Raw genomic sequence first — 19,591 nt, forward strand, 5'->3', positions numbered from 1 at the left:
ATGAAGAGTAGCTGTATAACATCTGGAGTTGTTGAATGCGATCAAATATCAATTGCATTAAATTTCTATAAAATATTTTCTTACACCTGATGGGTGAGGTCTTGTAGTGAGATTTGCTGACAAAAAAATGAAGGCATTTAATAAGTTATTCCTATTTTCATTTCATTCCGAGTTCTCAGCCATCATTCAATGGAAAGTAGCAATAAAATTCCTTTGCTTGGTGCGTTAGAGCCAGAAAACAAAGAGCAGTTTTGTGCAACAAAGCAGTTCACTATAAATGGTTCAGGGTAGCCAGTTGTGAATGAATAATGCCCATTATCCTTCTGAACAAGACATCAAACATGATTGCAAACAAGACATTTTTTGTTTTAATGATTCAAAAGAATACACACAACACTCATTTTATCTTTACTCAAATACTGGCCTCGTTTGTATTTAACGAATGAGTGGCCTAATTGCTTTGTTAACTCTTTTACCGACACTCACATTCCATGGTTTCCAGCCTGCTGGAGTTTTTGATAAGATGATAAGATATAAAGTGCAAGTTCTAAACAATCTGTTAAACTCGTTAACAGTGGATTTCTAGTTATGACAGGTTATGTCCGAAATTTTATTACAAAGTTAGTGATTTAACGCGAAGATAAGTCGCAGAGGTTCAATTCAATGACCTTATATATAAAGTTAGTACCTCTACAACATTACCTAACAAAGTTCGTGTTTACCGTGTTCGCTCGAATGATGATCCCTTCTCTCTTAAATCCATATAAAGTGGGTTTATGCACCGAAGTAATTGGTATCTCAATGTGAAGAATAAAAAAAAGTGTACTGAGAAACTAAGTCCAGACTTTCGTTTATAATGGTTATAAGTTCAGAGACTCTTACGTTTCAAGAACCCGATTGATGCTGCACTAGGTAGGGATGACTTTCAAGAGTGGAAAGGATCAGAGGATGTCTTCCTTCTAACACTTTTAAACATTATCTCACAGTGATTCGTTCATGTCATCCTGTTCGTCCTCAGTGGTGTCAGTGCTGCGATTAAGCAGCAGTCTTGCAATGCGGCATTTCACACACAAAACAGCAAGGACTATTATAGCTACCAGAACAACTCCAGCAGCGGCTGTCGCACTCGCAATCACGATGACTTGTTCGTCATTCTTCCCGATATCTACAAATATAAAATAATGTGAGTATTTTAAAGAATTGCGGCTATAGCTTGTTATTGTCATAACGGGTATTTGCGTGTAATGTATTACAATAACATTTCCTCGTTTGGTACCGTAGCATTAATTTTCAATGAGGGGGGGGGGGGGGGGGACCTTTGAATTACCTTTCGATCCTTCTTTTTCTTTGAGCACTATCGGCCCCCGTTTGAGGAAGTATGACTTGGTGGTGCCCTCTTGACTTGTTTCGTCACTTGTCGTTACACCTCTCTCCTTTCTCGAACGGCAACCAGTGGTACACCTTCAATTTCAAAGATAGTTTATATGAGATTGGATTATATGACCTATTTTAAGACATTGTGTTGCAAGCAGTTCAATTACATCTTACATTTAAAACATAACAAATAAGTTTGGATCGTCAAAATGAGACAAGATGGAAGTGAAATTTTAATGCAATCAGATAATAATTAAGACTTGATTTCTGTCGGACGCTAAAAAGCATGCGTGGTGTTGTTCTAATCACTCCCAGAGCAAACTGTGAACAATTTGGCTCTTTAGGCAACTGTTAAAAACTGTCACGTTGTGTATATTCGTTAAATGTTTCTTTTACTTTTTTATTTATTTATAAAATCCAATACAACACAATACAATAGAATACGACACAACAATATTTATCGACAAATACCCATGGGGGTTTTCAGTGACAAGATCTCAATAAAATACTGCATAGTCTATACATCTCAACATCTCAACATCTCAACATGAATAGAAACTCATTTATTTATTTATTTATTTATTCATTTATTTATTTTTTCGGTGCGTTATTGGGAGATGGAGCTTAAGGAAATTACTTGAATTTTGACTATTCAAAAGCAACCGTTCAAAATTCACACTTTTCTTTTACCTTAATGAACCTCTTTTGCGACTAGTACCACACACATACATATAGTACTAAAATGGTCCCTAAAAATCTCAATGATAGTACCAAAAAAATATTTTTAATCGTTTCACGAACATAACAAGATGCCTGCTATACTGGCATTACGCGTAATGCTGGGGCTGATTCATTTATTCCAACTGTATGCTTCGCCGATTGATAAAACTATCCTTGCTAATGAAATAGTTTGAGTCATGACGATCGCGTTACGTTGTTTCCCTTGTGTTACGCTACTCAGGGTATCAAGGGAAATTGCGGGAATTCCATTGCGATAACGTAAGCTTCTCAATGACCTCTTTTCTGTCTCAGTGCAATCGTGGTCTAAGACTGTCAAAGAAAGGACGATTCCTTCGCCAGGAACTCTCCAATTTCCACCGTTTTAGATGTCGAGTGCTTCTTAGAAGTTCTTCTTTCGATTTACCGCTTCAAAATGGTGAAATTTTCGTCTGAAAACGGCACACTTGAGTCCAGAAAATGTTAACAATATGGCGACACAAGTTTAATCCAGTGTAAATTAAATGATGCTTTGACGCCACACAGGTATGGCTGAGTGGGTCCCCTCTCTCGCAATATAAGCGACAAGAATGGATTTTGATTGGCCTGCTTTTGTTGAAGACAATCAGGACAATACATCCCGAGTAGGAGAGGGGAGAGTTTAATGAATAAATTAATATACAGATTTGTGGCTACGAGGAAAAAGAAATCGTCCCGTTTTTAGACACGGTATGCCCCCTCAGGGCATCCCGCGTAAAAAATAACCTTTTAATTTATAACATCACTGAATTGTTTAACTGACCTGGAAACAAGTGTGGTGTGACAAGCCATCAGCTCACAATGGAAGTAAACCGTCTGATAGTCTGTGAAGAACCTGAATGCCTTGATCTTAAGTTGTTGATAGCTTCGGGTTGGAGAGTACGAGTACCACATTGTGGAATCTACTTCGCATCTATCATTTTTTTTTTTTTTTTTTTTGCAAAAAAATATGGAAGAACAGGTGAGATAATGTAATTGAAATACTCCTGGTGGGATGACCAAAGCAAACATTTCTACACTAACAAGCCGAGTAGAGAACTTTCTGCAGTGACATTCCGACCAATAAATTTCACCTTAGACGGCATTGTCATCATCATCATCATCATCATCATCATCATCATCATCATCACATTTATTGTTTTTCAGTGGCAACAACAATAATTTATTATTACTAGAGAGGTTGTAAACGAAATGATAAAGAATGTAAAATTTGATTTGTTCCTCTACTGCACACTTTAACCACATAATAGTGACCTTACGCGACAGGAAAGTTGAGGGAAGGGGACGGTGAAATATCGTTATGTGACCAACATGACATCTTAGTACTTTCACATTTTTATGCGATTTTCGACTAACTGGTGTTCTCTCATGTGTGATAACCTGGAAACCACGAGCGATAGGAATGTTAAAATCTAGAGTCAATGAATACTTGGCCGTCACGTTGCTCACACAAGCACAAAATGCCGTCCCGCCACATCGTCCGTCCTGTTGCGTAAATTTCCTAATGACAGGAAAACCGGCAAAATGTAACAACGTACTACACCGTAGCCTTATGGTCTTACTCGCAGGTATTGAACTCGTTACTGCAACTTACCCACTACTCCCTCGACCCCATGCAGGGAAGGGGAGATGACTTACTGAGTGCCCAGAAGTATATAGAGTATATAAATATTATTGGTAGAACTGAAGGACAATTATGTGTGTCGCTTGATCTGAACTATACGTACCCAGAGTCTATGAAGGAGTAGGAAGGCTTAGAATCGAAACTTCCGTCTTTGGTGGCCTTACAATTCACAGCTATTACCGCCAAACTAGCTCTGGACTCCACACTGTACTGCAGGTATACGTAGTCATTGAGAGCGATCGAAAGTGGGTAGTCAATGTCATTGTACGGTGTTGCAAAGGACGAATTTGTGTAGAAGTCCATCTTGAAGGTGAGGTTACCAAATCCCACTAAAAAAATTGACATTTAAACAGATCAATTGACGTAGTGACCGTTATCCAGAAGCTCTTATTGCAAGACTAAAACCAAGAGTCATGTTAATCAATAATATTTGAAGTCTTTGGGTGAAGCTCCTGAGGGTGGCTACACAATATACTCTTTGTTCCTTATGTATATTTCTGATACAATAGGCCTTAAATTAAACAATAAACGCATCGGGTAAGCCGGTTAATCAACTTCAATATAATTCGAGTCAGTCTCTCGCCAATCACTGAAATGAGCTATATATTGGTCTATACTTCGTTTACCTACAACTGAGAATCCATTATACCTTGCAATGGAGGGATGTCTATTCCTTTGGGTGTGAAACTCAAGCTGAGAAGCTTCTCTTTGGGGTAGCTACAGTTGAACTCCAGATCAAAATCGTGGTCTCGAGTGACAGCACTGGATATTTTCACAATATCTGCTTGAATCTCATTCGTAAAAATTAGCGAACTGGAAGTTTCTGCGACTGACGTCAGGCAATCATCCAAATCAGTAGTCAAAGACAGGTGCGTTACACTTTCTGTAGCTCTGCATGAAGAGTCACGCAAGTGAAGTAAGCTTGCATTTAAGTACGGGTATACCTCCTTCTCCAAGTCTACCGACATGCTACTCTCATCACAAGTTACAGTCACGCCAGATCCCGAAAGTAAATTTAAATCTGAACCTGAACCTGATAAAAAAAAACATTGAGAGGTTCGTGTCTAGTTTAATATCAACGGAGATGTGGTAATGCAAAAGACTATAAGAAGGTAGACTGTTCACAGTCCCCCTATTTTTCCGTGGGATTCTCGAGACCGGTATGCTTCGATGGAACTGCCGCCATCTTGGTTTGTAAAAGCGAGCGCGATCTGGGGAGAGTGTCTAAACTACCGAGGGGAGCGGGACTCCACTCCCCTCCCCTCGGTAGTTTAGACACTCTCTCCAGATCGCGCTCGCTTTTACAAACCAAGATGGCGGCAGCTCCATTGAAGCATACCGGTCTCGAGAATCCCACGGAAAAATAGGGGGACTGTGAACAGTCCTTAAGAAGGAGGTGCGGATAGTCTGAGGAACGGCTCCGTTAGGTACCTCTGTAATAACAACACTTACCAGGATCTTCCTCAATGATACGCCGAGCCCATACGCAGAGAACAAAACGAAGAAACAGGAAAGCCGCCTTAAAGCGCAACATGCTGTTTGTTCTTGAAGAATCTGAATGTTCCGTCGACGTCTTGAACTGCTTCAGCGCCAATTGGATAAACAGCGGCTTCCACTGGTAAGGTGAAGCCTTTCTGTTATTAAAATCCACTGAAGTACACGAGAAAAAAATAATCATTAATGAATGGTAGCTATACGGTAGCTTTAGAAGAATGGCTTTTTTGCTGCTCCCACCCGATTTTCCTTTCTTACTAAAACAAGCCTGAAGGTAAGAGGAGATTTGATGAGAACTGTCTTCCGCTATTACTATAACTATCATTATTATTATTATTATTATTATTATTATTATTATTATTATTATTATTATCATTACTATTACTATTACTATTATTACTATTACTATTACTATTATTATTATTATTATTATTATTATTATTACTATTATTATTACTATTACTATTACTATTACTATTACTATTACTATAACTATTACTATTATTATTATTACTATTATTATTATTATTATTATTATTATTATTATTATTATTATTATTATTATTATTATTATATAGTATTATATATATAGTATTACTCCAGTGTTTGTTATTGTCTATTTTGTTATCTTTGTCTGTAGCAAATAAAATAAAATTTTAAAAAAATTGGAACTGACAAAGCCTAAATATAAAAATACATCGACTGTTTTTTCCATGCAGACTATTAACTCTTCCAATGTCCCAAATCTTTTCAAATTCTTCAAAAAAAGCTCGTTAGACGAGAAGTTTTACAAATTATCTAAAGGTAAATAATGTAAACTGCATGAGTTTCGTGTGTACGAGGTTTGAGGCATTTGATGATAACTTAACGAGGCTCAACTTTATGACGTACCCTTAAACTTTATTCTTTATTTACCTTAATCAAGTTTCAGATTTACAATCAAATTAAATCAACCGCTCAATCTGAGGTAGGCTTAAAACAGAGTGCCAGACCCCTTAAAAATGAGCCACCTATCATGCAAGTTTTTGAGTATTGAATCTGACTCAAATATCAAAATCTAACAGATGAACAACCGAAAAAGACCGATCAACAACGAGGCAGTAAAAATAATATAATATATAAATAAAATTCTGCAGTAAAAACTCTTGAGTTGGAAAGGTAACAGAATGAGCCAAGATCTGCAAAAACACTATGTTCCTTCAAGAAAATCTGGTCCACTTGATGTAAAATACTGTTCATCTCGGTAGGTAACGGAGTACCAAATTCTCCAAAAGCCCCTGTTACAGGACCGCGAAAACCAGAGCAAAATTCTTTTTTTTTTTTTTAATACACGGCCACATACGTAAAATTTAAGCACTTTTGAGTTAAATGAATAATGGGCCTAAGATTCAACATAATACAATTATACTCCCAGCCCATGAAAGTGAATCAATACATTTCTGTTTTCCCCCTCAGGCAGATACCAAAGAAAACTCAAGCCCAAGTAGAGCTAAAAAACGGACCTTTACAGAAGCCCAAGTAGAGCTAACAAACGGACCGTTATACAGACTACAGTCTCCTCTTCCATTAGTATCTATATATTAGCCAACCAAATGGTCGTCTCTTTAGAGAAATTAATCATAAGTGACTCGCCTTGGCCATGTGAAACTCAGTACCACGGGAAGGCAAACTACTTCACAAACTTCTGCTACCACCTTCTTTCAGTGAAATAGACTGATGATAATCGAGCAACTTCAATTTAGAGTTGTGTAATTTGTGATGCAGCACTACACGTTCAAAGTCGATTAACGGAGGTAAATGAGATAATAGGTGAAATGCCAGTGAAATTTAACCCGATTTTCAAGAGAACAAATTGATTTCAAATGACAACTATACCGTCATATATTAATGAGATTTTCAAAGCGCGCTAGAAAATAATGTTAGAATACGAAATCATTCACCGATCTTGAATGCAAAACAGTCAACAAAGTTCTCCTAACTTGGACACTTTGGGCATCAGTGGGCAATTTGGAAAAAAATCAATGCCACCGAAGGAATCTAAAGTTCAGTTTCTTTATCGTTAACGCTCGGAAGCCTTTATATCCTTTCCTTTTTCTTTAATTTGTTCTAATCTTAAAACCGGCAGCGCGAACTGTAACTTCAATAAGCCAAATCTAGAAGGCGCCTTCAACGATTTAGTTTGCAATTGACGAAACGAAAACATGTTACTGAGTAAAGACACTTACCGATCTGCGTTTTGCTGAAGATTCCTTTCTTCAGAAAGCTTTTGATGACTCCTGGATTTCCGTATAACTTCAAGGACAGAGATTTCACTCGCAACGACGTTCCTCGGTTTGACTCGAATTTTTTTGTTTATAATGAATATTTATTGGAAGATGGAACCAATCCCTGGTCGTCAAAAAGGCATATTTCAAGTGGAATTCTTTCCCCATGTAAAGATTAATAAACTTGAAATTTTCCGTTGCCGTTTGAGCCAAAGCCCATGGGGCTTACATATTCGAAAAACTGCGAAGTATTTTTCAAAAAAATTCAAATCATGCTATTTTAATGGATATAGTGAAACAATATCTTTCTGCGCTTGCCGAGTCCACATTGCGTCAAAGAATGCTTTTTTGCATATCTCCGTTTTCGCTAAGAATCCTCTATTGGGTGTTAAGGATTCAGGTGTTAAGAATCACCCAACCCCACTCCCCCATCACAGAAGAAGAAAACCACCCCGGTGTTAACAGGGTGATTGTAACTAGGGTTTTTGTAACAGCACAGAGGTAGTGGCCAACGACAGAAGCAAAACTCGAATTTCTTTTTATTTGCCCCGAAAGACCCTTTTTATGAACTATTTTCAAACCTTGTCTTGAACAAGAGTTTTGAAAAAGTTCCAATTTGCATAATTTCAATCGGGCCATCGGGCGCGTTTTGGCCGATTTCGATCTTTCCCAATTTTTGCCAAAATTCACTGGATTTTTTCAATATTGGTTTTGAAAATAGTTCACCAAAAGGGTGTTTTAGGGCAAATAAAAAGAAATTAGAAATTTTTTGCTTCTGTTGCCGGATTCTTGAAAGTTACTGACAACGGCTCGGTTTAATTACAATGCTCTGCATGTTTATTTTCCATGAGATATTTTCCAGAGATGGTAAGTAGCCAACTAGGCGCGAAGCGCCGAGTTGGCTATAACTAATCTCACATCCAACAAGTGCGACTGGAATAATTGTTTTATTAAATTCTCCGATTTTGGATATTGCTGTTGAAGCTTTAAGTAAACATTTATTTTAAATTAAAACGACCGGATGTTAGGGCAGCTTTAGATTAAAGCGCGCGAAACGTAATGATCACCTGACACGTGCAGCTCTTTGCAAACGGAGTTGAATGAAAAATCGAAAGAGAAGAAGATCGGACACAGTTGGGCATCTCAAATTCAAGAAACGTTTAATTGTGCGAGTTACAACCTTGCTGAAACAAGCATTCAAGTGCTTTTGAAGTTCCAGCTCATCGAGATGCGTAATAGTTGTGCACATTTGAGCAAATATTGTGCTGTGTGGTGCCGAGCGAAGGAAGAGATCAAGGACGGTTTTTTTTATGCTGAACTGAATTCCTCGCGGACGATTTAAAACACTTCAGGCAAGTCCAAGTGTACGAGGTACAACCTCACTGAGACAAGCATTCAGTGCAAGTTTTTAAACTTCAAGCTTATAGAGAAGCGTAAGAGCTGTGCATATTTGTGCAAATGTTTTGCTGAGTGGTGCCGAGCGACGGAAACGAACATTATGGCCGCCGCTCGTACGGAATTCATAGATGAACTTTTCTTGAAGTCCACGTAAATGCGTAAAAACACTGATAAAAGCAGGCATTAAGCTCTTTTTGAGAAATTTCTCCGATCGGTTTTAACCTCTTACCGACAGGATTTGCAAGCCATCCTGAAATTTTTGAAGGTAACCGGTTGTTATTGTTGTTGCTGTCGTTGTTGTTATGTGATCTAAATCGTAAAATCGTGCAATTTTTTTTTCTGATTTTGAAGAAAACTTCTGAGAAACGTACCATGAAATAGTGTCAAATCGAACTTTGTGGTTTTTATTGTTGTTATATCGAGATGGCATTTTCTGGTATTTCTTTCTTTTCTTTTTTTTTTTTTTTTTCCTCCCCTTTTCCGAAGAAACTTTCGCTTCCCGCCGAAAAAAAAATTGCTTAGCGACACCTGGGGCAATCGTTTTCCATATAAGGTCAAACTACGGTAAATGAGCTGATAACCGAGATTTAGCGAACCAATCAGAACGCTAGAAATGCATTATCCGAGGCTGAGAATTAAATAAAAAATATATTGTATTTCCAATAAGTGTGAATAAAAATGGAATATAATTGTTTAGATTATTCAGGTGTTCAAAGTTTTGTGAGAGTTGATCATGCATGAAGGTTGAGTATTTTGTAGAAACAATGAAAATTGAGACAATATAAATTTGCTAATGAGCCAAATTGAGCACCATTCCAAGCCTCTGTAAGAGTTTAAAGGTTAATGCTTAGAACCTTGTTGAACAGGACGGAGAACATTGTAAATAACTCAGGTTAAAGAAAAGAAGTAAAAACGTCAAAAAACCTCGCTTATTAAAAACTCAACTTCTAAGCTGACTTGGCCATAAACGATGTTGAAGTGAGATCAGAACGCGTGTAGAAGAGAAGAACACTTCAACTCGTTCACCGTTGAATATAGCAACCCAATCAATCAGCAACCCACCAAAAATCCACACCTGTTATTCTCACATAAAGAGAACATATTTAGGAAAGTGTTTAAAACAGGTGGAGTTTGAGACCATTTTAACCCCACTAACAAATAGACCCTGCGCACCCTGGGGTAGAGGAAGGGCGATGCACAAAGCCGTGCCACCGCTGACAAGGTAGATAACTGTTAAAGTGTCAAAGTAAGCAGCGATAAACCCCGACGACTCCTCGTTTTCATCTTGCAAAATTTTGATATAATAATTGATTGATCGCGTAACTTCATGTTTCCACAGAAACAAGATGTGAACAGCCCGTTTTTTCCAAAAGTGGATTTGTTTTTTTTCCATTTTGTGAGAAATTTCAAAATATTCTTGTAACCTTAGAATTTTTACGCTGTTACAACTTTTAACATTTTGAATTAATTTTGACGACTTCGGGGGTTTTCCAGATGTCGAGACATAAAAAATGGCAGGCCAAAAATGGTGGCTGAGGAAAACAAATTACTTGATTTTTATGTGATATGACGTCTTCGATTAAACTTGCGGACGTTATTATGACCCGCATGGGGCATTTTTTGGCCCCTCCAATTTTCATTGGCGTTGCCCCCTGGCAGTGGCCTTAAAATTAGGAAGGCTAAGCCTATAGGCTGAGAAAGGAAACAAGCCCAGACCAAAGGTACGCAGAGGGACAGTGAGAACAAGATTCAGATGGAACACAACGTCAGAGTCCCCAAAATGAACTGCGGATGATAGTTTTTAATAGTTGAATGACCATCGCAAATATGTGTATCAGCTTAGGCAGTTGCGCAATGAACGTGAAAATAAAATAGCCCTCAATGGTTCGACCTGAAAGCCTCTACCATATCGTTCTAGCAACTGAGCTACGAACTCAAGGTAACTGCGAGCGCTAGCTGGTCAATTTCCAGCTTCTAGGCGAAAGGATGTCTCAGTTTGCTAAAGCGCTAAATGTGGACCAGATTATCGTTTCGAATCCCGTTCAAGCCTGAAACGTTTTTCCATGGAGTCTTCGAAACTGCCTTATGTGCGTAAATAACTGTTATTGTATGTTCAACTGTTGAATGCCTCCAAATAACTATGGTTTAGGGTTTACAACGTACCCAGTAAATCCCACGCTCTATTCCAAATTATTCCTGAGATGAATAGTTTTCTAAACTTTAATCCATAATCCAGACACTGTTGTCGATTATACTAGATTTCTTACGAAAGGCTAGTAAGAGAAAAGAGGGGTAGGGAGGGGGTCGTGGAGAAGCTGAGGCGCGGACTAATTGGCCAGTTTTACTACTTTTCTAATTTATAGAACTTATAAAAGTATACAGAGATAGCAGCTACTTCAGTTTGACATGCAAAATGAACTTGAGGTAAAACCTTTAAATTTAGCAATACAAAATCTAACACTAAAATCTCCGAGTAACAGCTTAAGTACATTGAGTGCGAAACTGCTGTTCAAAATTCAGCTAGGCTAAATAACTTTTTCAGTTCGTTTTTGCTCCTCAGCTAGTAACAACTTTAACGTCAAATGAAGAATCGTCTTTTTCTGTTTCAGTGGTAACGTCCGCAGTAGTTGACTCTAATATAAGAGAAAAAGAAAAAGATTAGCTATTATGTAGTAGATTAGAGGGAAGAGGCAGAAAAAGTAACCTACAAATAAGTCACGATCGTCGGTCCATAGGCGTGTTCCGAACCATTAGTAAACACGAATTAAGATTAAAAATACTCGTTTCTTAATCGTTACATTGATGACTTGAATCCTGTCTCTCTTCCGCCTTCTGGTACGTCGCCAACGATTCTTGTAAGTGATCTGCGATTCTAATCACTATATTTTTATTATTTTTTTCTTAACTTTTTGAAATCTTTGTTGTTGTAGTTCTTAATATTGTCCCTTTAGTAAACGAATGCCTGGAAACTGAGTGCAGACCCACTATGAAAATGGTTAAGTATCCTCTTACATGTTACCAACAAGTTTGTTTACCAATGCGTGTATGTTATTTGGTTGGTTAATTATCGAAGCTTTGGACGGGAGAGAGCGAACCCCGCTAAAAAATATATCATGAACTTAGTGAAACCATTAAGCAATCAACCAACCAATCAATCAATCAATCAATCAATCAATCAATCATATTATAGCATTCGTTCATGATCAGTTCAGTCCTAACTGAAGAAAGATCCAAGAGAGACTAATTAATAGATTCGTCAAATGGTCACAGTAACATTCAATTGGTCTTTGCTAAAGGCTAACCTAAAAAAAATGTAAATATTGTGCGCTACACACGGAACTGTGTGACTTTACTGTGATTTTTATGAACAGCAGCTAAGTTACATAGTGCTATACACCAACCTTTCCCAGTGCAACAAGGCAGTGAAGGTTGGAAAAACAAAACCAACAGGAAGCCTGTGAGCGCAAGTATTCCAGGAACCACTGAAAACACGTGCCGAACGTATTCCCTGGTATTTGCATTTGACTTGGGGCTAACAGAAACGGCAGAAGAAAAAGAAAACGGAATTAAAATAACACGTAGATGGGTAGATGAATTAAGAAAATCTTTTTTTTTTTTTTAATGACAAAGCAACGATGGTTACACTCAGGTATCTGTGCAGTACTCTGTCGGCTAAGCTTAGTTGTAGAAATTCGATTTTTTTTCACGTATACGCCTGATGTCTACAGCGTCTTAAAGGTGAAGTATCAGAAAAATTTGATGTCATTTAAAAACCCACAAATGTCAGTCTTTTGTCTGACAACAGAAACCAAAAGTAATTGTCTAGTTTGTTATAAATTATCGCCCGAGTGTAATAAAACTGTCGATTAGTGCCTCTGGCCAGAGACAGAGTAGGTCGGAATGGATTGAAACTTAAATAATGTTAGGCTAATGTTTTTCAAGCTTTCGTTTTTTTTCGTGTCATTAATATCGAGAAGACGTGATCAGTTTGTGACGTGCGGAAAAATACAAAGGGAAAAAAGTCCCAGACAGCGGGTGTGAAGCCTATGACTATAAGCATAACAGTCTGATGTTCTTATCACTTTTGCTGTATCTGAAGGAGAAATGATCAATCATTGGGTCAATGCGTACATTAAAATATATCTTATTACTTCCCCTTTTTCCTATCAAGGTCACATAGTTCAGTCGAATTGAAACGTGTATGACTTCGTGGCAGTTCTTTGCAACTTATTAACTAAAGGTGCCAAACGGCTCGAAACGGTTGAAATGTATATATTATATCACATTTGAAGAACACAAGGAGTTGCTTAGAGAAAATCTTACTCGTCTTCCGGATAAAACTCTTGTATTGACATGAATAATGCTCCGCTTGAAAGCCGTGCTATAATGACGATAATGGAGAACGCCGATCCACTGGTTTCCTGCAGCAGAAAAATATACACATTATTTAATCGAAATAATTTCAGCTTATTCTCCACAACGATGCACTACTTCGTCTTAGCAGTCGCGAGGATTGTCAGCGACTTAACGTGGGATATTTTTGCCATTATTTGTTCCGAAGTTAAGCAGAAGTTCAACAGGACAGCTCTGCCTATACATGTAAGCAAGACAACGTTGCGCACGTTTGTTACTCCTTTTGGCATTTCATGTACTTTTGAGGACCGCTCCTTTTTCGTCTTCAAAAAAACAAAACAAAAACAAAAAAACCCGGAATAAATCAACTTGGCTCCTTTATTTAAAACACCGTGTCAGACAAAAACCCCGAACGATGTTGTGTTAATGGTCTTTTACAATGTAGTGTCATTTAAATGAAAACTTACCGTATCGTCTCCAATAAGTTCAGTGGCAAACGCAAGAGCCATAACATACATGACGGACATGCCAGCTCCTACCAAAATTACGGGCCCATATGTGTACTGCCTCAGCGAAGGAGTTTGAAAGTAGCAATATACCGATCCACCAATCACAAAAAGGGAAGCCAACAGATATGTCCACTATAAAAAAAATGAACGAAACTTAATTAATAACAGTTTTTTTTTTTCAGTCTCTGGGAAGAAAAAGACCATTCAATGAGAAGCGAGCGAGCGACTTTGAGAAAGTCTAGGACTGGCTATAATTAAAGTTAGGAACTGAACTAGGTAACAACCATAAAAAAATACTTTTGTTGGAATCCATCTTTTTCAAAAGGAATGGGATTGAGTCCGTAGTTCGTTGACTTCAGCTCGATAGCTTCTGCTGTGGTTCGAATAAGTCCAAGTTTAGCTTTCTCACAGATGTCATCATTAAAAAAAACAGGTCTGACTGTAATTGAATTTCGTTGGCCATGGTTGTCTGCACTCACACGTTTCCTCCAATATCTCCTAACTCCTCAATAATAGACCGGAAAAGTGATCAAAACCAATAAAAGAACACTAAGTAATGTTTAAAACACGAGCAGCAGTGTTTTATCGGGATTTAAAACCACGAGGCGCAGCCTTGTGGTTTTAGACCCGATAAAACACGTGCTGCGAGTTTTTTGAACTGCTTCAAAAGCATTCCTGGAAAAGCGTGTGTCAAGGGAGTTCATAACAATGATGCTTTTGTGAACGTTGGAAATTAGCATATGAGAAAAACATTAAACACCGCATACTAATAAGGAGGATGTTTTATCGGTTTTAAAACTACTGCACGTGATGTTTTATCGACCATTTGATGGGTCAATGGACTTATGAATCATTAATGAGTCTTTGAAATGATAAACAACTAGAAGTCACCATAAATATGGACGTGTCATGTCGGCTATTCACAGATATATTTTAGAAAAAGACTAGCAAGTTTGGTTAGCGCCTTTTCACCTATCAAGACTTCATATGTGGCAACGCCAACGCTGACAATTTCCACCCATCTCCTTAGTCTAGATAGGGTTAAGATAAGACGCAAAGCTAACAAACTTGCAGATGAAATTATATATTTGAAGTAATATTTGCATTTAAAGAGTTGATCAGAGTCGTCTTCGATCAGTTAGAATGTCAACTGTGTATCATAGTATTCGCAATGCTTGCTTTAGAAAACTATCACTTAGTATAATTATCTTACTTATCATCAAGATATTCGACTGATTTTCCTTATTCCCACAATATGTTTAAAGAGGTCATTAGCCATTTTACCTTGCTGCCGATTTTGGTGTTTAGCTGGCCTGAAACGGTACTGGCCAAAGCTGCACTACCGAGAAGAACAAGAGGAAAATAGGCGATAGCTTGCTGCAAAAAAGACAAAAAAATAAAATAAAGTAAAGATAAATTGAGGTTTGAAAATCTTAAACTTATATACTTACAAAATGTAAGGAAGATGCTTAACTTAAAAACTGAGTATCCGTTCTTGAAAAGTTTCAACAAAGGAAAGAAAATAATAGTTCTGTTTTTTAAAACTGATTTCAATTACTTCTGATCTAATGGAGATCAATGAGATTATTTGCCCTCACCATTCCAAAGCCCATACTCTCCGTTAAGTAAAGTGGTAAATACGCATAGACTGCATCCTGCACAAGACGTGAACAGGTGATAATAACTGCAACCTGTAAGTAAGCAAACATCGCCAAGGTAAGTACAGGGTGCTCTTTAGTCCTTATGTATTATAAAACATGTATTTTTGAAGTCATTACGCACTTTTAAGACGTTCCTAATTACTCTCTACATAAATTTCACAAAGGCCTTTAATTATGAATAAAATATTAAGTGGAAAACGGACACTTCACAAACTGTGTATTTTAAAAATAAAAAAAAGGGATCCTTTATTGGAACTTATTTAAGCCCTAATTCGAGCTTTAAATGGTCATAACTCCAAAACGAGCACACTATTCCCTATTTTTTTATTATTTTATATTTATGTATTCTATCCAATTTTAATCGGCATGTTAACACGCCGCTTTAGAATTGTACCAAAGGGTTCAGATCCTCCTTAAATCTTATCAATGCTTTGGAGTCTCTTCGATAACAAATATGTAGTTGTAGATCCAACAGCTAAAGAATGGTAGTGATGATACATCAAATTGTAAGTGCAAGGAAGTGCTGGAATACTTTGTGAGCCACATTGACTGAACTAACCTTGTATAGGTGCGGATCAACCAACCAATCCTTCATCGTCTTAGGTCTCCTCTTCTTAGATGATTCAGGTGGTTCAGACTCACAAGAAACGTCAAGGATGCTACCTTTTCTGCTGGAGGGCTTAGCATCGCAAGTTACAGCAATGGAGCATTCGTCTTCTTCTAACCTTTCAGATCCACTTTTCTCCACAAGAAAGCTCACCTTCCGGTTATTTTCAGTCTTCTCTAAGGCCGATATGTCTACTTTAAAATGAGTGCAAACGGAATGAGAGTCTTCCCAAGACTCGACAGGATTCTTCGCCTCAATGCGTTCGTTTTGGAACCCCAGATTACAACTTCCGAGCTTACGTATGTCTTCCAAAGACATCACTATGCCTTTCTTTCTCTGCCGAACGTCCACGCTGCTACTTTCATCTACATCATTTGGTTCTGTCTCGAGGGAACGTTTATAATCCTCTTCCGCTATGCCTGTTCTATTACTTTCGTTGGCATCTTGTTGGCAGCTAAAACAAAGTGTTATCCCATATATTAATTTAGATCCCCCTTAATTATCCATGCCAAACTATGGAGGGCGCCAGGTATACTTGAATTTCCTTTGAAGCCCTGTAACTTTGAATTAAATAATTTCCTAGCCGAGAGCTGAATTTCAAGTTAAAGGTAAAAAGCACGTTTTTCTTTTTTGTTTTGTGTTTATGAATTTACTTGTTTGTTTTCTTTCTGATAATTGTAATAGAGAGAATTTTTGTAAAGAGGTCAAAAGATGTGAATCCAAAGTGATCGCTGCAATAAAAATCAACAGAGGCCGAAAACAAATAAACAATCCCTCGTTTTGCATTGTACGGAGAAAAAGTTAACTAGTTATTCCATTACTCTTTGCAATAAATACCAGACCTCAATGGTCGTTACAGCCGCAAGGTTAGTTTATTTTTAGCATTTTTTTAGGGGGTTTTCAATTCTACTCACCAGGTATTGTGCCCAGCTTTATATTCGTTATCTAGCTTAGCTTGGTCATCACCATCCTCGACAGTGACTGCGCATGCGTAGCCGTCTGCTGGTTGGTCTTGGTTTCCCATCATGATGTGACCAATTCCCTCCAAAAAACGCAAGACGAAACTCCTTTTACGCTCCTGGTTCAGTCTTTCCACTTGTGCTATCAGGTCTTAGTAATAGTAACAATACCAAAAACATTTCCTTAGCTAAAAGTGATTTAAAAATCCATTCGCAGTCGAAAAATGGTAAGAATCAAAGGTCATTTGCTTTTATTTTACCGGCTAAGCACAGTTCTATTGTGAATGGGCGTTCTCTAGCTGCTGAGCATGGAAGGAGAGGCGTAGAATCGACTACTATAGGAATGTCACAGTGCCATAGTCCATGAAAGTTTGACAGCTACGTCACTAAAATTATGATAAAAAATTAACATTTTTAAAGAAATCACTTGAACAAAAACATGAATTTTCCACTTCGTTGACGGCCGCCAGAGTCATATCATAATATTGCCGTTTAATTAGTCCATAACGAGAATACAAAATTCTGAAAGCGGGCACACTAGGTGTAAAACGGCGAATTTAGAGCTTTCATTTTATACGCCGGTCGTGGCGATCATCAAAAATCATAATCGAAATAAAAAAAGAACACGCCTGGCGATGTTTCGCCAAATATCTCAATCGGTTCATTGATTCGCCAAATGTGGCGCTATCTTAACTCAGGATAGTTGGTATATATTGCTGTCAAATAGCATGAATTGAAATAAACCACAAAATTTAGCACCTGTAGGCTTCTCAGGAGTTTCTTCTACGTTCTCTTGAGAGATCTGAGGTTCTCCAGCTGAATCGCCACGATCTTCTTCTTTCTCATCGGAAAACAGGGCGCCAACAAATCTTTGCAGCCAACTTCTTTTTCCTAGGATAGCTTCTGTTTCTGTTTCGTCATTTGAATCAACCATCCTTTTCGCCATGATCAAGTCAGTAAACGTCTTAGCAAGGGTGGAAGATTCACTCCTGAATCCTTGAAAATAAAAGTATTGTCTTGTCTTTTTTGGTCTAGCAGGACGATATTTAGCATCGTTTGTGCCTTCGTCTGACTTCCGTTTAATGCATGTTAAACTGGATGCCACTTTTGCGGGACAAGTACTTGAAAAATTATTGGAAAGTACCAAGGTGGTGCTATTTACATCCAAGCCAATGAATCACTTAGCATTTTCTCGTTTTTTCTTATTGTTATCGGGCCTGAATAATTGTGAAGTTTACTTTTAATTTATTTGATCCAAAAGTCTGAACAAAGGCTTCTTGGGATGGATAACTTACTGACATCATAGACAAATTAAACCTGGTCGATGAAAATGTAGTCAGATGATTAACTACACTTATTACTAAAATATCTTGCTGACCCCTTAACATTTTAACGGATAGTGCAATAACTAATACATTGCTGTACCATCAAGTAAACTCACCGTCACCCCTTTCGAACACCATTGCATTAGTGGACTGGCTATCTGTAATCGGTCTTTTAAAATTCTAGAAATTGAAAAAGAAATACCTTGCTAAAATAACCAAAACTTCGACGATAACTATAAAACCTGCAGTCCTCTTCCCTACTAGAGGCATGAATATCGTATAGACATTTACGACAATGAAGTGTAACATTGAACAAAGATAAATTCTCTATGAAGGAATTTAAAGGGAGAGTTTCACGGTTCGGCGCATGTGCGAGCGATAACGTAAGCGCTGTCAAGTCAATTGTTTTTGGACCAATTAGAAGCGAGTACACAACACCGGCGGGATATGGCGGGCAAGTCTTATAACTTGCTGGCATAAAAAAAAAACTGACCGGCCAGTGTTTCGGTCACGTTTCAGAAAGAAACAAAAAGGCTGTCCATATAAAACCCATGGGGATTTTTGCAGCGCCGCTTCGTGAATGTCCCATGAAATTCAAGAAATGCCAGAACTTATGCGAACGTATACGGTTTTATTTTAGTACAATGTCGATGTCTCGCGGCATCGACCTTTTTTTATTACACGCGGTTCGAAAAGCCGAGAAGCTCCCTCAAACTTACGTGCTCAAATCCAGTATTTCATCAGCATTCAGTGATAAACTTACTATAGTGTGTACGCTCGATAGCCTGATTTTATTAGACCAGCGAGAAGGCGAAGAACGAGAAATCCGCAAGCTTCAAGAAGCGATTCGACCGTTTAGTAACAACAACACTGAGCGTCCTTCCGAGATGCTGGAATGCATTTGAGAAAACTCTGCCATGGTGGCAAATCAAAACTGCGTTTGCCATTCGCAATGACCATAATTTTATAGATAAATGAATACCTTACAATAGATTTTGCAGTTTGCCGCAAATCTTTTGGATTCTTTTTCTGCTGCCCGCTATTCGAGCCCGCTAATAGACGACTACAACTAACTCGCACATTTGATCTCATATTTATTCGCTTCGCGTCTCAGTGTTGTACAATTTTTTCCATCCAAAGCAAAACACTGATGTTTGATGCTGTTTGTCCGTCGAATTCTCCGTTTTTGACAGTTGACTTCGATATGAACAAACAGTACGACTGAAATCTAGAAAATCCTCGCGAGTTCATCCAAAGCCAGTTGGTG

At 37.9% G+C, this 19,591-nt stretch overlaps 1 protein-coding gene across 1 annotated transcript in view; it reads right to left on the reverse strand.

Annotated features, from left to right (window-relative positions):
• Window positions 1-980: 980 nt before the first annotated feature.
• The window catches only part of LOC146456284 (uncharacterized), a 26,592-nt gene continuing 7,981 nt past the window's right edge, over window positions 981-19,591 (reverse strand). Inside the window, exons 5-18 of the mRNA XM_085093281.1 lie at window positions 18,441-18,504; window positions 17,759-17,995; window positions 16,955-17,150; window positions 15,993-16,494; window positions 15,371-15,463; window positions 15,057-15,149; window positions 13,731-13,904; window positions 13,234-13,331; window positions 12,312-12,442; window positions 5,207-5,404; window positions 4,404-4,787; window positions 3,858-4,083; window positions 1,328-1,461; window positions 981-1,165 (exon numbers count right to left, since the gene is read on the reverse strand). Coding sequence (XP_084949407.1) covers window positions 981-1,165; window positions 1,328-1,461; window positions 3,858-4,083; window positions 4,404-4,787; window positions 5,207-5,404; window positions 12,312-12,442; window positions 13,234-13,331; window positions 13,731-13,904; window positions 15,057-15,149; window positions 15,371-15,463; window positions 15,993-16,494; window positions 16,955-17,150; window positions 17,759-17,995; window positions 18,441-18,504 — 2,715 coding nt within the window. The remainder of the gene's footprint in view (window positions 1,166-1,327; window positions 1,462-3,857; window positions 4,084-4,403; window positions 4,788-5,206; window positions 5,405-12,311; window positions 12,443-13,233; window positions 13,332-13,730; window positions 13,905-15,056; window positions 15,150-15,370; window positions 15,464-15,992; window positions 16,495-16,954; window positions 17,151-17,758; window positions 17,996-18,440; window positions 18,505-19,591) is intronic.

The sequence above is a fragment of the Pavona decussata genome, unplaced genomic scaffold, assembly GCF_977016875.1.
Source record: "Pavona decussata unplaced genomic scaffold, jaPavDecu1.1 SCAFFOLD_259, whole genome shotgun sequence".
NCBI lineage: Eukaryota > Metazoa > Cnidaria > Anthozoa > Scleractinia > Agariciidae > Pavona > Pavona decussata.